The sequence below is a fragment of the Oxyura jamaicensis genome, chromosome 18 (assembly GCF_011077185.1).
Source record: "Oxyura jamaicensis isolate SHBP4307 breed ruddy duck chromosome 18, BPBGC_Ojam_1.0, whole genome shotgun sequence".
Lineage (NCBI taxonomy): Eukaryota > Metazoa > Chordata > Aves > Anseriformes > Anatidae > Oxyura > Oxyura jamaicensis.
Genome location: NC_048910.1, coordinates 4,934,706 through 4,951,896, shown reverse-complemented (window position 1 = coordinate 4,951,896; position 17,191 = coordinate 4,934,706). Strand labels below are relative to the sequence as shown.

The 17,191-nt window shown below is 52.5% G+C and overlaps 1 protein-coding gene across 1 annotated transcript in view; it reads right to left on the bottom strand.

The window, feature by feature from the left end:
- Positions 1-209: 209 nt before the first annotated feature.
- MXRA7 (matrix remodeling associated 7) overlaps positions 210-17,191 on the bottom strand; it is a 30,608-nt gene continuing 13,626 nt past the window's right edge. The window contains exons 5-6 of the mRNA XM_035342719.1: positions 16,095-16,194; positions 210-1,615 (exon numbers count right to left, since the gene is read on the bottom strand). Of these exons, the coding sequence (XP_035198610.1) occupies positions 1,501-1,615; positions 16,095-16,194 (215 nt within the window). The 3' untranslated portion in view covers positions 210-1,500. The remainder of the gene's footprint in view (positions 1,616-16,094; positions 16,195-17,191) is intronic.

Below are 17,191 nucleotides of genomic sequence, written 5' to 3'. Positions count from 1 at the left end.
CTTTCTGCTATTGTACAGTCTGACAAAGGGAATTGTGGCGTAGGCACACAGCAGCTTTCAGCCTGCTTGATTTTTCACATCATGAGACAAGTTTGCCCGCATCATTTCTTCGTGTGGAACGAGATAATTTTCAGATACTACATTTAGGTGAAGTCGTGACTTGGTAATAAAGCCAGCTTGATCTCATAATAAGGGTACACTGACTCAAGTGAAAGCATTTAAAAGATAAAATGATTCTTATAAGTCAAATGGTACAGTGTTACAGGATGTGCTGTAATGGGAAACAGTGACCAGATAATGAAACACTTGGTACAATTTTCAGACTCAAAATAATTACACAAAACTAAAACCTAATCTGAAAAGATCATTCCCTACAACTGGGTTGGAAAATGTTTCCTCCCTTTGTCAGCAGTTATTAAAACCAAGAAAATCCTTCCTGATAATAAAGCGTTTAACAGGATTTCATAGGAGAGAGAAGTACACACGAAGACATTCAGTTTAAGTTAGGAATACTCACTGATTTACTCTGTCCAAACCATCAAGGGTTGGTCAAAACTGTTCAAAATACTTGATAAGTTCACAGAGGTTTCCTAAGTACATAGTTTCCCAAATAATTCTTACATTAGGAGAATAGGATCTGAGTATGACACGATCGTCATTGTAAAAATGCCAGCCACCTTTCTGTACTGCTTTTACCAGAGTCAAGAGGCGAGGAGATGTTTCTGCTTCCAGGCTGAAGCTAGCTGCAGTTTTCACAGGCATGAAGATGAGCTCAACGGGGTCAGCCGGAATCATCTTGGATTTGTTTCAAAAATCTAGTGTGAAGGAGGATGCAGTATTCCTTTCAAGGAGATGGGAATGGCAGCTCACATCTAGTCAGAGCATAAATGCTTTGTCTTTGGCTATTTCCTTTCTAACTGTAGGATTGAAAGCCTCTCTGCCAAGAGAGGTTGTGCAGTCTCCATCCATGGAGGTTTTCAAGACCCGACAGGATAAAGCCCTGAGTAACCTGGCCTGATCCCATAGCTGATACTGCCTTGAGCAGGAGGCTGAACTACAGACCTCCTTTTGTTCTTCCAACACAAATTGTTCTATGATTCTATTATTTTCATCCATTTTTAATCTGTTCTTCTATCATCTTTGGCTTCTTTCAGGTCTCAAACCAATTAATGGCTAGGTTTGAAAATTCATTCTTACAAAGCATGACCAGGAAAAAGTTGCAAGTTTAACTGCTTGTATGACTGAGACATATGGCTCAGCCAGAAAGAGGTAAAATCTGTATGAGATGAAAATGCCATGAGAGTTCCTCAAGACAAAATGATGAAAAGGGTGAAAAAATGCAAGTCTTTAAAAATACATATCATAGACCTATACGGATTTGCAAAACAATATGGAAAGGCAAAGTAACTACTGAAACATGTTTATAGTACTATAATCTCCACTGTCCTGCATAATAAGGGCCAAGATGACTTCAGGGTATAGTCTTCACTGGCTACAGGGTTATATATCATACAGTCTAAGCTGCTCCTTCATGTCTCCTTCAGACATCTCTCCAAATGTGTCACTTTTTTCCTTCATGAGCCTGAAGATGGCAGCCAGCTGCTCTCTCTGAACCCTGTCAACAAGAAAAGGAGAAGTAGGAATAGCCAGTCCCCAGCACGCACTTTGAGCAAGCACACCATGGTCAAATGAAACATGAAACCAAACGTGGGTCATTTTACAAGCCCAGCTGACAACAGGAAACCTGCCCATGTGAGATGAGAAAGGGATAGCCTCTGGTTCTCTTTCCTCCACCCTCCCAGCTATCCAATTATCTTGCAGATCTCTCTATGGTTCTTTATATATGGAGATGAAACTGGCTGCTTTAGCACCAGCTTCGGAGTTTCTTAGGGCTTCTTTATGCTCAAAGTTCCAGGATAACTCCACATGTGGAATTTTGTAAGGCCACTCTATCCTGATCTAGCAGACCCTGTAACAAAACCGCATTAAGCTTTATCAGCATAGAGTCCTTTCATTCTGTGATGAGAGTATGCACATACAGAGTAATTCAGGAATAACCATTAAATTTAAAATGTATACCCTACCTTAAAACTAGAGACTAGACTGCCTTCCAGGGTGAACATGACTTTAATCAGCCACTGGAAGATAAGATCTTAGATAGAAATCTGCTTAAATTCAAGGGTTCATCTGCCAATGTAAAAAATGAGATGGACTCATGTAGTCAGTCCAGCAATAAGGTGATTCCTCCGTGGGCAGAGTCTGACCAGTAGGCCATCTAGCTCAGATTTACAGCCCTACAAAGTCCCACAGTTGATGATTAACTTCCTGCTCCCCATAAAAAATCGTATCCTGATTTTTGCCTAATCTGAAGAAGTTAACGATTGTTATGTGTCCTGCAGCACAAAGATTGCTATCTGTCAGACCCAGCGCTTTACTTGAGGAATCTTCATAAGAGAGTTTATATTGTTCATTCATCTACTGATCATTGCTTAGAAAAACAAAAGAGGGGGCTGTACAGGAATATCATGTTCTCAAGTACATCATGAATTAATGCAACTGTCTACAAAATCACTTTTTAGGTCAAAATGAATGTGCACCGTGGCTCTGATCTGGGCTGGTACGTTCTCACTACCAGACTCCTGTATGATCGAGACCAGATTGCAGCACTGCCTAGCACACCTCATACCTGACTCTGCTGTGTGAGATTAAAACAATTAAGGAGGTTGTAACAAGAGAGGAGAAATTTCTGTTACTTCAAGGCTCATTTTGTCTGACTGTGGGACCACAATTCAGCAATGGCAACTCAGAGCACAGATTTGTTCCAGTCCCAGCTCCTCCTGCGTCTTCAACATCATCAGTCCTCCCCTGGGCTGGAAATACAGCCTCTGGCTTTTAATTCCACATAGTCATCCTGTCAAGAGTCCTCTGTCCCTGCCACAGCCAGTTTTCTGCATAAGGCTTTAATACACTGTAATTAATCCACTTAAATTCATGTCATTAGTCAACCTGGGGTAGTCTCCCTGCATGTCATATGTAGACAAGCTGTTCCCGTAACAGGAGCAGTACAAATACGTATTGACAGGCAAAACTAGGACACAACCTTTGCTAGAAAGAAGAGCGCGCAGCATCAACACATCAGAAGAGACCGCACCAGGAACAAGATCCATGGAAGAACCACTGGGAAAGGGCAGAGGAGCCTTCGCGTGCTGAGCTCCTGATGAGTGGGGCTCTGCGTTTTCCCCTCTCGAGGCTAAGCCCCAGCAGGAGCAGCTGGCTGTCTTCCCAGCACCACTGCTGCAGGCAGGGCAGGAAGAAAGCGGATCCTGGCAAGAGGAAGCTCATTTGCCAATTACATACTATTACAATTAAAATGCAATTGTCCCAAGGCCAAACATAGCCTGATAATGACGTGGGATCTTCCGGTCAAGAAAGCTCTGCCCACAGGCTGTCAAGCACCTGGATTTGTCTGGCTCTTCTGTGTATTTTTGCACTCACATGCAATACATCCGAGTGCACTTCCCAGACCAGATGAAGGGAAGCACGGTCGTTAGCGATCAATATTTTATTTTAGATCACCGCTGAGCACTAGAGGGCACATTTCCATTCTGATGTGGAGAAATTCAATACACGTCTTTGCCTCACATGTCGGAAATGCATGCCAGCTGGGAATGCTCCACACAGGTCTGCATCGCTCGCTTATTATTTCACAGGCATTAACACTGCTGAAACCTTCAGCTCCCCAAAGCCCCATTTCTTTGTCTGCCCACCTCTAAAATCAAGATCACAGACAACACCCACTTGTTTTTTTGAACACAACATCAGTGCATTTTGCTATCCCCTTGACTTTAAATATCATGGCTGTGCATGTGAAAACAGAAATTAAAAAAGAGCTGGTACTGTGCTGCATAATCTAAAACAAAGGGAGAGCAAAACAAAGATAAGGAGAGAAAAGAGCCTGGGAAAGAAGAGAAAGGCATCAAAAACATGAAACTGATTTAAAAAAGGAGCTTCTCCTATCAAAGGCAACCTTGTAAAACAACTTTGTAGTGTTCAGGGTTGTATTTTTTCTTGACGATTTCAGATCAAACCTACTCCATTCACGAGTAAAATCATTCTCTCCATAAGTGCTGTCCTCAAAGCTACTTGGAATCAAGAGGTAAAACAGGATTTTACTTACTGCTGACAGAATAATTAAGGATTTTCAAAGCAGCCAAATTCTTGATAGGGAATTGAATTTGCATACTTAACTCCCTTAGGCTCCTTTAGACATTTCAGTCCAAAACCGTTACAATTAGCTGAAGTTTTGGGACAGTTAGCCAGAGGCATATTAAAGGAGATTTATGTTTCAGGAACTGCTGGGCATCTGTGTTCACAGCAGCTGAAATCCTGGGCAGAGCTCTGCTTTTGAGAATTTTGCTAATTGCTCCACAGCCAAACAAGACCAGGATCCTACTGCAACACTGGGCTGCTCCAGCAGAAACAGGAGAAAATCCCTGGCTTTCACCACTGGCCTATTGTTCAAGTCAGTGGAATCACTGCTGGGGTAAAAGGCTCGATAAAGCAGAATGTACCTCTAACCTAAAACCCAGATTTTCAACACAAATCTCTTGAGAAGTTACAAGCTGCTGGAGGCAGGGAGAACAAGCACAAACCAAATAAACTATTCAAAGGTTTATTGGACCAAACAAAGGCAATTTTTACAGATTCAAGCCACTAGAATTACAGTCCTTTGTATAAGAGCCACCATCAGATACAAAACAAACAAAACAAACAAAAGTAAAAAATACCCAGACAGCCATTTGAGTTGAAGAAATGGTTGGACTCGCCGCCACTAGCACAAAACCTGGACTCGACTATAGACTCTGCTCGATGTACATCTTGCCATGTAACTTAAACACAACGTATATAAGGCATTCTTTGCATAGTTGGGTGCTTGGGACACAGTCAGCCAGCCAGCACCGAAGGGAGACAGCGGCCGTACTAGAGGGATATCGAAGCAGAGGGGCTGGGTGTGCCTAAACTCGTACGCAAACCACGGAGCATGCTTGCAGTTGTTGGCTGGGAAGGGGCAGCCCAGCCTCTTCCAAAGCTGAAGTCTCCTGCTGTTCTTTAAATGAGCCCTTTTATTAAGAGTTTGCCAACCCGAGGCGCTGGAAAGGACAACTGTGTACAAGGTTTCAAGTATTGTCTGCATAGGAATTAAAAAGGAAGAAAAAAAGAAAAAAAGAAAGCAGCCTGTTGGGTTTCTGATATGTTTGCAGCTTTAGCCAAGAGGCTCTTGTCTTGCAGTGAGGGAAAAACTTTGAAGGACGCATCCCCAGCCAGCCTGGTGCTTCTACAACATCGCTAGAGAACTGGGACCCTCTTCTCACTCTCGCAAACCAGCAGGGTCTGATTTGAAACCTGCTGTGCCTGAAGCAGGTAAATGCCCCCAGCCAACCTCATCTGTACGTGGCAGAGCTGGGGGGGGATGCTGAGTTCTGACTCCCACGGACAAGCCACGGGGCTAGCACGAGAAGAGGGCAATGGAACAGCAAGTGGGCAGAGGAACAGGGAGGGTGTCTCTTCCAGGATGCCCCCCAGCCTCATCCTGAGCCAGAGGGACCCCATGACGCCGTAGCTACCTCCTCAGATCTCTCCCCTTGGGGACCAGAGTAGGGAAGCGTGAATCCAGATTATCAACAGCAGCCCAAGTGTGGTCTCCTAAACCTCCACCACAAACAGAACCGCTAAGCTATCAATCCTCATCACGTCTCAAGTCTTCCCTCTACCTGCAAGATCAGCTCTCTGCTAAAAGCACTACAGAAGCAAGATTTGAGTCGGTCCAGCTACCAGCCTCCCTCCCTCTGACCCCGCTTTGTCCTTCAAATAGAGCAATGTTGTATGTCTGAAATCCTAGGCAGCTCCCACCCCCCAGCAATAAAGAGGAGTTTGGCTCTGGGAAGAAACAGCTTTATGGTCTGGTACAAGGTCCAGGCTGGTCTGGGAGAAGAGCTACGGTTCACCCACCCCTCTAAAGGAACAACACAGATTTCACGGCAGGGCTAACACACGGTGATGAACACAACTAATGGACTTGCTGCAGATTTGGTGTCCGATTTGGGTTCTGTTTGAGGGAGAGGGAAAAAAGGTTCATCTCCTAGGACATCCCAGCCCCCCAAACACAACTCAAGTCACTCCTCGGGCCCAGCCCCAGTCCCTGGAGCCACACAACAGGATCTCCTCACACTTGATAACACAGGAGTTTTTGAAGAACTCAACGTCAGACCAAGAGGGGATGCCAAGTTTTGAGGGCTTATGGATTTCTCTTATGGGTGTGTTTGGTTGGTTTTGGTATTTCTCTCAAGCCTTTAAAGATGCCAAGGGATGCCTTTAGGAGGAGGCTAGGGACAACTTCATATAGTCTTCAGTTCTGCAAAGAGAAACAGGGAGAGAAGAGAAATCATTTCAGTCATTTCACCCCTCAGGTTGGTTCATTATTATTCACATAAAATGAGCAGGGGGATAACTCAGTGTGTTTGGGGCAAAGGCAAGTCAGCTTCCCCCTTCTGGGGGCAGCAAGCCACTGTTGGCAAACCTCATGCCCCTAAGGAGGCACATCGCTTCATCAACTGCAGCAGGATAGCTGAAACCCAACCAAAGAAGCGTCAATCCTCTTGTCTGGCACCAAATCTAAATTACAGCCTTCCTGACCTACTGATGAGAGCTGGAGAAGCCCAGCTAATGGGAAACCTTCGTTAGCTCCAGGGATTACTGCCTCGCTGTCCTGTGCAGAGCCCCCTTGGGCTGCTGGCACACCTGAGCAGCTCAGATTCCTCCTCCTACCTGCAACCAGATGAGTCAGGATCACGTACTGGTCTCACAGGGCAGTGCCCCTGAGCGGGTCGACCTTTCTCGATCTTCCTACTGATGTGTCTGATCGAGGAAAGGAAGCAAAAACCCTAAAAACAGACTCTGTAGGCCATGGGTCTTCCTTGTAATGGAAATTCCTCCCAATATCTCAGGGAAGGAGAGTGAGTTTATTAGACATGTTTTATGGATGGGACATTCAGGTGCTCCCCAAGGTCTTGCAGCATGTTGTTAGCAGAGCAGGGCTAAAAGAATTTGGTCCTTTGTTCTGCCACGGAGACCTGTGCTGAGGAAGCCACAACAAACATTACCTTGCACTTACAAACAAGCGGATGTACCCCAGCCTAATTCCCCTGAATTCAGTAGGATTCATGGTCCCTAACATCCGAGTCTCATTCAGAAGTCATCTCCTGACAGCTAGGGCAGGAGGGCGAGTTGCAGCCTCATTTCTTCCTTACTCTTCTGCAACAGGTTCCGCTTTCCAGCTGCCTTGCGAGTGCAATCGTCGACTCGGATCCTGGCTGGGAGATGCAGGCTGAAGCCTCACGGGGGTCCAGGGTTACCCAGGCAGTGCTGGGGAGGCTCCGTGGCTGGCCCATTAGGACAAAGAAAGGAAATTCTCCGGAGTGGATAATCGCTCTGTGGGATTCGCAGCGCTGAGGATCAGATCATCCCGCTCAAGCCACGCAAGCATAATCAGATTTCGCACATGAGGGCATAAGCTCGTTGCCACCGGGGCCAGCGGGAGAGGTCCCCTCCAGCATGCCGCCGTTGGAGCGGGGAGGGATGGAGGATGTCGGCTGCATCCCCTCCGCAGGGATACTCACCTCCAGGACAGGGCCAGGCAGACAGCTGGGTTGAGATCTTAAACCAAGCATGAGCTTGCTGAGGATGTGTGTCAAAGCCGTGAATTCCCCGTTGCACAACAGGGATACCCCTGTCTGCTCCTGGAGCGAGCTGGGAGGGGGATTACAGAGCACGAGGCAGTCCATCACCAGGGACATCAAAGCCACGTAACCCCCAGGCTGAGAAGCTCTGGCACTGCTGCCCCGGAGTCTGAGAGACTTAATTATCTTGGGATGGAGGCTGAGCCATGAGCCTCTGCTTATCCTGGGCTCTTCCCTCCTTTCCATTTGCCTCGGATGGTGAAATCAGTCAGGCCAGCGTGCTTTCCCCCAGCAGCACATCAGTCAAGCCGGGTTAGGTCCTGCTTTTGCTAGACGCCCATATTTAAATTTAATATAAAGTTGTACTTCTTGTTAGCTGGACTCGGTGACATGCAAAGTACAACTGGAGAACAAGAAGCTCAGACAAGGGAAGGTCCGTGGTTGTAAGGAAGGTCCAGGAGCTGAAGGTCTCAAAGACATCACTTCTGAGCTATGAGGGGCTTGGGGCAACATCTCCGTGGGAGGAACGAGGTAGCAAAAGTCATACAACGGCCCTCACATCCTTCTCATCAGAGCTCAGGCTGCAGCATGCCGAGACCCCCAGGTGTCACACCTGAGCTGGCAGTCTCCTGGGGTCTCCTTCCCGGGGAAGAGGCACTGAGGTGGGAACACTGGAGCGTGAGGTTGACCACCAGTGCAGGAAGCACGAGGTAGCTGGCCTCTGCTGCCAGGCTCACAGGAAGAATGTTCTAGTGGTAGAGCCCTCCTTTCTTTTTGCCCAGCTCGCAGTTCTTCTGCAGCATGACATCAGCATCTCCATCAGAGATGGAAACCAAGTGTCATTCTGACAGCCTCAGGAGCAGTCCCCTCACTCCAGCTCAGCAGTGGCACTGCACAAGGGCACGGACTTCTTGCCTTAGAGAGCAGACAGCACCCCAGCACTGATGAACAGGGCAGGCTGGTGGCATCCCCACGTGCTTTTATCCCTCACGCGTGCAAAATTCACAGCAGGTCAGGAAATCCTGGAGCCCATCCATGAGCTTTCCAGAGCTTTCCAGAGCAGCCCTTGCACTCCAAGGAGAAGAACCCAGATCATCTCGCTCTAACCACCTCTGGGAATTGCTTGCACCCTTTTCAGGAAGAGTTTCACTCAGAAAGCTGATTTTCAGAAGCACGGAGCATTCCCAGCTCCTTTCCCTGGTGGAGGAGCCAGTGCTTGGCTTCTCAGGAACATCGGTCCTCTGGCCTGAAACGCTGGCAGGGAGGGCGGCTAGCAAGGTGGTTTGGGGCTCTTCTCACCCCGAAGCTATGACTGACCTTGGAGGATCGAGAGCAGTGAGGAAAGGCCCCAGGCACTGGGCAGGCCTGGCAATGGGAGGCCAGGCTGTCCCCAGGCATTTCCCCCCCATCTTGCTACTGGATGGTCCCACCACCAGCACTTCCCACGCCTCTACCCTTGGGGTAGCTACCATCTCACTTCTGGTAGTGATCATACCCCAACCTTGTCTTGGGTCACAGCATTGCAGGGAGAATATGAGAAAGGCCATACTAAATCTAAGCTCTCCCGGTGGTCCCAAAATTGTGGGCCTGTTGCTTCAGCCAACAGGTAAAATATGGAAAGAGGACATCACAGCAGAGCAAGGAGACAGTCAGTGCTTAGAAAAAAAGAGTGAGAGAGCGAGAGGTACCAAAGGGAGTTTTATCAACACAAATCTGAAATTTCTCCTGCAGGACAGGAAAGCCAGAAGGTACACAGGACCTCGGGAAGTACCTGGAGCTCCTCAGGAACACCAGGGAAGCAGCCGAGGCTGCCAGAGCCTGCGGGATCAGGGAGCACAGGTCGCAGCACCTCGAGGACGGGGGCTGGCGAGGAGTTCCTGGGGTCAGGGACTGTGCCACCGGCCAGGCTGGCCTTGCTCACCGTCGTTTCAAGGCAGAAGCCCTCTGTGCATCCCAGCCACAGCCAGGAAGGTGGCTCAGGCCCTGCCAGCTTGGCCCGGAGGCCGTGATCTCCTCTTTTAGTTGTCTGCCCATCCAGGAGCATCTGCATTGCTCCTGAGCCCCTCCAGCCAACACCACAGCAGCGAGGAGAGCTCCGGATGGGGCAGCCTGCACTTCCCTCCATGCCTCGGCGTCGCTGCTCCAGCTTGGTCTGGCAGCTCACATCCAGCCTGGTGCTGTGCCCCGCAGCCATCGGTGCGGCACGAGAGGCAGTCCCAGGCCCCCAGAGGGTTAGCAGACAGATCAGCGAGCTGCCCATGCCGCGTGGGATTAAGCAGAAGCAAATGAAGACAAGTTGGGAGCGTTGGGTGAGGGAGATGCGGAGAAGCAGCCATAAGCTGGGACAATTCGGGACCTGAGCTGCAAGGAAAGCCCTGGGAGCTCAAAGCAGAGGTGCTGTCTGGTCTGAAAGCTCATCCCACGGCAGGGTTGGAGACTCACACCCTGAAAAGGCTGCGGGGGAGCTTGGAAAAGTTTGTCCTTTGGGAAAGGAGAGGAGGGGATGGGGAAGGGGCCTCCAGGCCTCCCCTTCCCCTCCATTTCTGAGGGAGGTACCCTGAGCTGCCCTGTGGTTAAAGCTGCCGGGGACTCGTGATTCAAGCTGATGCTCTATAAATAGGGCCAGAGCTCAACTCCGCTGCTGTCTCGTAGACCAGAGGACATTTTCCCTAGGAGGAAGAGAACTGGAGGCAGAGAACTGCTGGGCCACCAGGAGACCGCTCCTCGCACCAGCACCCCTGGCACCTACAGGGGAACATCAGAAGCAGGGGAGCTCGCTGGGCACCCCAAAGCACGCGTGTCCCTTTCCTCCAAGAGGCAGGCGATGGGTGTTTTGGGGCTGGAGGCAGCCTTGCCCATAGCCAGTGCCATCCCCGAGGCTGGTGGCCGCGGTGAAGCGGTGGCCAGCCTGCCCTGAGCAGAGTCCCACGGCCCTGGTCTTTGCAGCCCCTTGCCACTCCTCCTCCTCCTCCTCCCTCGGCCCAGGACGACTATCGTGCTGCAGAAGATGAAGAGCAAACAAATAATAAAAACCCAAAGCAAGCCCAAACTTACCGGCGTCCCTCATACAAAAGAAGCACCATGCTGGGGAAAGGACAGCAAAGCTGCTGGGCTGGGGGTGAGGGCTGGCAAAGGAGAAGGAAGGAGAAAGAGGCCCAGATCCCATGCTGTAGAGAGGGGAGCAAGCAAGCGAGCCAGGGCAATGTGATGGCAATGCAGGGGGTGGACAGGGACAGATGCGGATGGAGTTCTCCTGAAATACAACCTCCCCCAGATCAGTCCACCCCCTTCTTTCTGGAGGGGTGGGAGTGGAGGTGTTTGAAATAGGTCAAGGTCCATCAGCTAAACCCCTGCAGCTGCTTCCTGCCCATACGTGCTCCGCAGTCATCGCTGCGAGCATTGTCTGGTTCACCACTGAACTTCGGCACGGGTCTCCCTAAAGCCACAGCTGCATCCCTGCTTTGATTTGAGATGTCTGGCAAAGCAAGGGAAGGTCTCTCCTCTCCTCTCCTTTCCTCTCCTCTCCTCGCCACCTTTCCCTGGAGCCAGGCTCTGGCCGGGCCCCCTGCCTTGCTGCAGGCTCCAAGCCTGGCTTTGTTCAGTGCCTCATAACCAAGAAGCACTCTGAACCCAGCTGGGGAGGAGCCAGGTTTCCATTGCTAAATTCCCACCCAGAAGAGCACCAAGGGTGAGATTTACAGCCATCCAGCTCCCCTTGCTTGAATCCCTATTTGCAGTTGAGCCCTAGGCTTAAGTCAAACCTGGATTCAGGCAGCATCTCCTCGGCCCACCCATGGCTGGCCAGGAGGGCAGGAGGAGAACTTGCTCCTAGGAGGGTGAGCTGATGGTGGGAATCAAGCAAAGGAAACCAGGCAGCTCTCCCTTGCCTTCTCCTCAAGTCTTACAGAGGCCGGGCTGTGTTTGGGGGGATCACCTGCCCCATCCACGAGTGCAGTCTGAGCAGTTTGGTGCCATTCACTCAGATCCTGCTCGAGGGGATCCAGAGCATTGTGGGCTGGTGGGACAGGGTTTTGTCCAGCTCTGCAGATGCCCTCCTGATCTCAGCTGCACCCTGCGGGGTCAGGGGCATTCCTGTCCCCTTTCTGACTTCCCACTCCTCTCCCAGCGCAGCTTAGGGTTACACAAAACCACAAACATTTCATCCGAGCACAGCCTCTGCCTGGTGCTGCAGCCCACGCGGCACTGAGAAGCATCTCGGTGGCTTCGTGCTGTCCGGGGAAGCTGACTGATTGGGAAATGTCGCTGCGGGACCCAGAGCTTCACCTCTGTGCCCCGGGGGGCCAGGGGACAGCCTCTGGCTTTCCACCCCACCTCTCCCTAAACCTGAGAAATGATAGAGGATAAAGGAGAGACCTTTCCATGGACCATTACATGGGATCTGCTCTCCTTTCTGCATCCTGCGCACCAAAGGAAGAGCAGCAAGGACAGAGCACAGGCAGCTCAACCTCTCGGCATCACCGAGGCCAACCAGGACTTTGCCAGGACCTGCGCTGCCTTGTTGAAAGAGAGAACCGAAAACAAAAACCCCAGGGAGTCGTTCCCCTGATTGTTTTCTACTAAAAGCGAAGCCTCGTCACAGCTGTCACTGCTCACCACAGCCCTGATCATGCTCCTAACTGCCAAAACAACCCCACTAACGTCTTTCTAGCTCAGGGGAGGGTGGAAAAGCAGCTGGCAGAGACCGCTGCAGTCCATCCACGTGAGCCAGGCCCTGCAGCATACCAGGCAGCCTTTCCTCTCCCTCCTGCATGTGCACAAGGTGCCCAGCCAGGCCGGCAGACGGGCACAGGCTGCACCGCTCGAGCCCCACGTCCCATCCCGCACCCCTGCTTTGCCCCACGGCAGCTCCACTTGGCAATCGATGGCCGAAAGCCTCAGGTGCAGCACAGAAAGATTTGGGAAACACGCTGCGCTGCCTCGACCAAAGGCTGCATCCTTCCCCTGCACTCTTCCCCTTCCTGCCCAGACTGTTTTTCTCCCCCAGGGGAACGAACACTACGTGCTTCTGCTCGAAAAGCCCCGCTAACCCACCAGGTGTGGTCGAGCACGGCCAGCACCCAAGCAGATGGGTTTGTCAGCAGCAGTTACTGGCCTCCCTTACCGAGGAGTCCCTCTGTTTTTTAAGACTGAAGTACCCAAAAGCAGGAAGTTGCATCGCTCCGTAAAGGTCACATTCCTTCCCCTTTGAGGACAGATTTAGCTCCAGACCGAAGCCACAAGACTCCAGTGAATGGTAGGCGAGATAACTGCAGCTTCTGGAGGGATGCGGATTAGAGCAGAAGTGGGTTTTTGGTTAAACAACCCATGCTACTGCTTGCCTGCTCTCTCCCAGCTGGAAAAAGAAGGAATTCAATGGCATCTCCAAAATCAGGTGTCCCAAATTAGGACTCATGGGCTATGACAGGCAAAATGACAACAGGTAGCCTTAAGGGGGGCCTGGGGGACCCCCCTGCTTTTTGGGGATGTTGCTTACAAGCTGCTTCACACGGGTCCCTGCTGGTCCCTGGGGAAACAGGGGGGGCTAACAGCACCCCAGCTCCAGCTCTGTGCCCTAGAACTAATTACCAGCTCGCCCAGCAGCCCTAAATTTCCTAATCAGGAAACAGAAGCTGTCGTGGGATGTCTGATGAGGCCTCCAGGCTGGAGGAGGTGAGCGCCTGAACCCAAAGCCCCGGTCCCGGTCCCTTTGGGGCTCATGGAAGGCGAGATGGAGGCAGAGGGGAGCGGGCTCATTAATCTGTTATGAGGAGGGAAGGGAGAGAGGTGGGGAGGGATGGAGGGAGGACAGGCAGTCAACTGCAATCAGATACAAACCCTCCCCCCAAAAAGCCAAAGAAAAGAAACCCCAAAGCAAAAAAAAAAAAAAAAAAAAAACACATTAGCAGCTGTTACCGGTGGTACCACTACCCCTAAGCAACGGCGCGTCCTTACCAAAAAGGTTTGCAAGAATGATTGTGGCCGAGGACCTAAGGTACTTGCTACAGAGATGTGAGATCAGAGGTCAGCTCAATCCTGCAACATAAAGGTGGCAAACCTGGGTCACAGCGGGTCGGCAGCGCGGTCGGGGCGCGGGAGAGCGTGGGGTGCGTGGAGACGGGGAGAGAGGGACAGGGCTGCCGAGGGAGGAAGGTGCAGGACGGGGCTGAGCCGCTGCCCTCGGCTTGCCCGGGACCTTACCTGGCAGCAGCCCTGTCCCCTTGCACCACCTGCGAGGCCTGAAATGAGAAGCTGCTTGATGCCACAGTGAAGTTTTTTGGGGGGGAGAAAATAAGCCAGCGACATAGCGAGACAGGAAAAAAAAAAAAAAAAAAATCACAAAGCTGCCTGAAAGAAACGAACAAGAGAAATACGGAAGAGAGACGAGAAAATAAAGGAGCGGTAGGGAAACACGCTGCAAGGGCCCTTAGGGTGGAAAGATGCTGCGAGATCCTATAGGAACCCAACGCCCAGGCAGTGTCCGTCAGTCCCAGGTGCACGGTCTTGCCCTGGGAGCGCTATGGACGGACGTGAGCAGCGATGCCTGGCAGGCCCCCTGTGCCTGGGAAGGGTCCACCACCCCCTGCAGCCTGTCCTTTGGTCCAGAGTACAAAATCCCGGCCCCACTGCTGTCCCCAGCCAACGTCCCCAGCACCACGGGTGGCAGCAGGAGCATTTGTGCCACAGGGGAACCAACCTGAGGCCCTCCATGATTCCCATCCTTGAAACCCCGAGCAGTGATTTCGCTCAGCTGGTTGCAGGGAGCTGCTGTGCACAGGGTTTGCATTTGCCTTTAGTGGCAGATTTTTGTATCGGTGCCTAACAGGATCCTGAAAAGCAATTCCCATCGCGCCCCCGGGGCTTCATTCGCATTCACTCAGCCCACCATCAGTTCCACCATCAGTTCCACCATCGTCCTCCCCGAGGGAAAACACACCACCGCTCACAGCCCTGCTTAGTGCCGGACACGTTGGGTGCTTCGGGCGTGATAAAGAGAGCAAAAGGAAGAGAGCAAACATTTCTCCTGACGCCAGCAAGGCAGAGGCAGCCCACGCTGGTTTCTGCTGCTGATGCCGGAGCACACAGCCCGTGCAGCTCTGCTCCCAGCACGGCCACGAGGCAGGCAAAGCCACGAGCTGGGAGCCTGAAGGCCAGGGGAGAAAGGGAAGTCACCTCGTAATGGGAAAGACGGGTCGACATGAAGGGAAATGGTGTGGGCTGCAGGGTCAGCTGGTTAAAGCACCACCTGAGCCTCCCCAGGACCCGAGCGAGCTCATTTCAGCCCTTACAGGTGTGTGGATGGGTGCTGCCTGCTGGGGAGCACCCAGGAGGGGAGAGGTAATGATCCCTCAGTCCTTGCCTTCTCCGTGTGGGGCATGGTGGTACCAAACCACAGCACTGCAGGGCTGACAAATTCCCCCAGATCATCCCAGGAGGTGGAAACCAGCGGGCACCAGGACCCACAGCCCTTCCACTGGGATGATGAGGGAGGGAACACCACCTCCCAGGCTTGTTTTGGGCCGCCGCTGGGAAATAATCGGTTCCCTGAGCAATCCCAAGTGGGAAGGGGCATGATCCCCATGTCTGTAAGGGCACGGCCTGCTGCAGAGGCTGCTTGTAGGGCAAAGCCCCTGGCTGATGGCTCCAGGTCAGCACGGGCTGGGGGTGCCCGAGGGCCGAAGGGCTCCCCCCACACGCTGCCAGACAAAGGCACCGCAGCACAGGCTGGGTCCGGAGAGGGCTTTGCAGCTCCAGGTGCAAGGCTGGGGCTGGCTTTCTTTGTAGAGGCTGGGAAGTGGGAAATGATCAGCTAGAAAGCTCGGTTGTGGTCGCAGGACAGGGCCCGAGCTCAGGAGGAAACATCAGCAAGGACTGTGGGACGGGTAATTCCTCAGCAGGCCTGCTACAGGCGAATCCCAGTCTCAGCCCCGTCACAGGGAGCTCTAAAGCTCCCCACTCACTCGCTTTGCTCTGGTATTTCTAACTATGCCCATGTCCTCAGCTCGGAGGCCATCCTGGGGCAAAGGGAGGGGAAGAAGCTGGCGATCAGCCCCGCAACAGACGGGAATCAGCGAGGTGCTAGCAGGGCCGGGGGAGCTACATGGACTTGGAGGAGCTGGGACATTTGGTCTGAGCTCAGCCAGCCCCAGATGTATGTCTGTAGGGCCACAGCGTCTCATCTCCCTGCTCGGCGTGGCTTTGTTCCCACGTTTTCCTGGCTGGGAGAGGCCCGGACCCGCGGAGCGCTGAGCCGTTGAGCTCAAGGCTGCTGAGGGAGCAGAGGGAGGCCTGCACACACCCAGCTCGCTTCAAGAGGGTGCCGACCAGGTCGGGCGAGGAGAGGAAGGAAGCTCAGCGTACCTTTGTTCTTCCTCGAGTTCTTCTTTGGTCATCATCGACTTGTACTGGTTTCCCCTCAGCTTTCCAGGACTGTATTTAAAGGAGAACGTCTCGTCTGCAGCTGGAGAGGGCGAGAAGGAAGAGCAAGAGATGGCGTGAGCCAGAAAGCACCCGAGAGTGACCATCCACACCCGTGGGCTTGTTCCCTCCGGCTGCTGACCCCTGCTCCCACACACACCCTGGGTTGCCCCACCACAGGAGATACCTGCAGGCAGCTCCAGAGCCTCCAGAAAACGCGGCCAGTGCCGGGGATTGCAGCAGAGAGCCAGGGGATTTTGCAGGCCTGAGGACTGCTGTGAGCTCCCTGCACTGGGAGCAGACACGCAAATCCTACAGCACGGGAAGCGCACGCTATCGCTCTGCCTGCGTTCAAAGCCTCGCAGACCCATCCCGGCTTATCCAGACATGCTAATCCTGCCCTGATTAGCTCGCAGCATTTACTGCTTCTCCTCTCCAGACCTGCATTCCTCTTCTCTCCCCCTCCTCGTCCAGGGGACCTTTCAGGGGATGCTGCCCCGAGCAGAGCTGGTGCGGATCACGCCGCCCAGCAGCTCCCCTGAGCTTTCAGCCCTCGTGTCAAAGCCGGCGAGGAGAGGAGGTGCCGAGCTGTGCATCCCGGGGTACAGAACGGAGCCCATGCGGCCCCCACAGCACCGGCACGGCTGGTGCTGAGCCCCTCCGTCACAGCAGCAGATCCACGAGGCCACGGGGGTCTCCTCATCCTCCTCCCAGCCTAGGCCCTGGGCTAATTAGCACCAGAGCTCACGGCCTCTGAGCCAAAGCCGATCCTTCTCCAATCGGATTTTGTTGGAGCGCTATTTGCTTTTAAAAACCTCTCCCCTGCTTTATCTTCCCCCGCGCAGGAGAAAACAACGGGAGCGGAGGGCAATCCAAAGGGCAGCCCGGGAGGGACGGCCGCTCGGGGCAACTGCTTTTCCTGGTTAGCTGCGGGCTGTTATCTGCGAGCCTTTATCTCCCAAGGACTGCAGACCCGGCTGCCTCCCGCCGAGCCATCCAGCATTGCTCCTTCGACGTCCACACAAAACATCTGTGCTTGC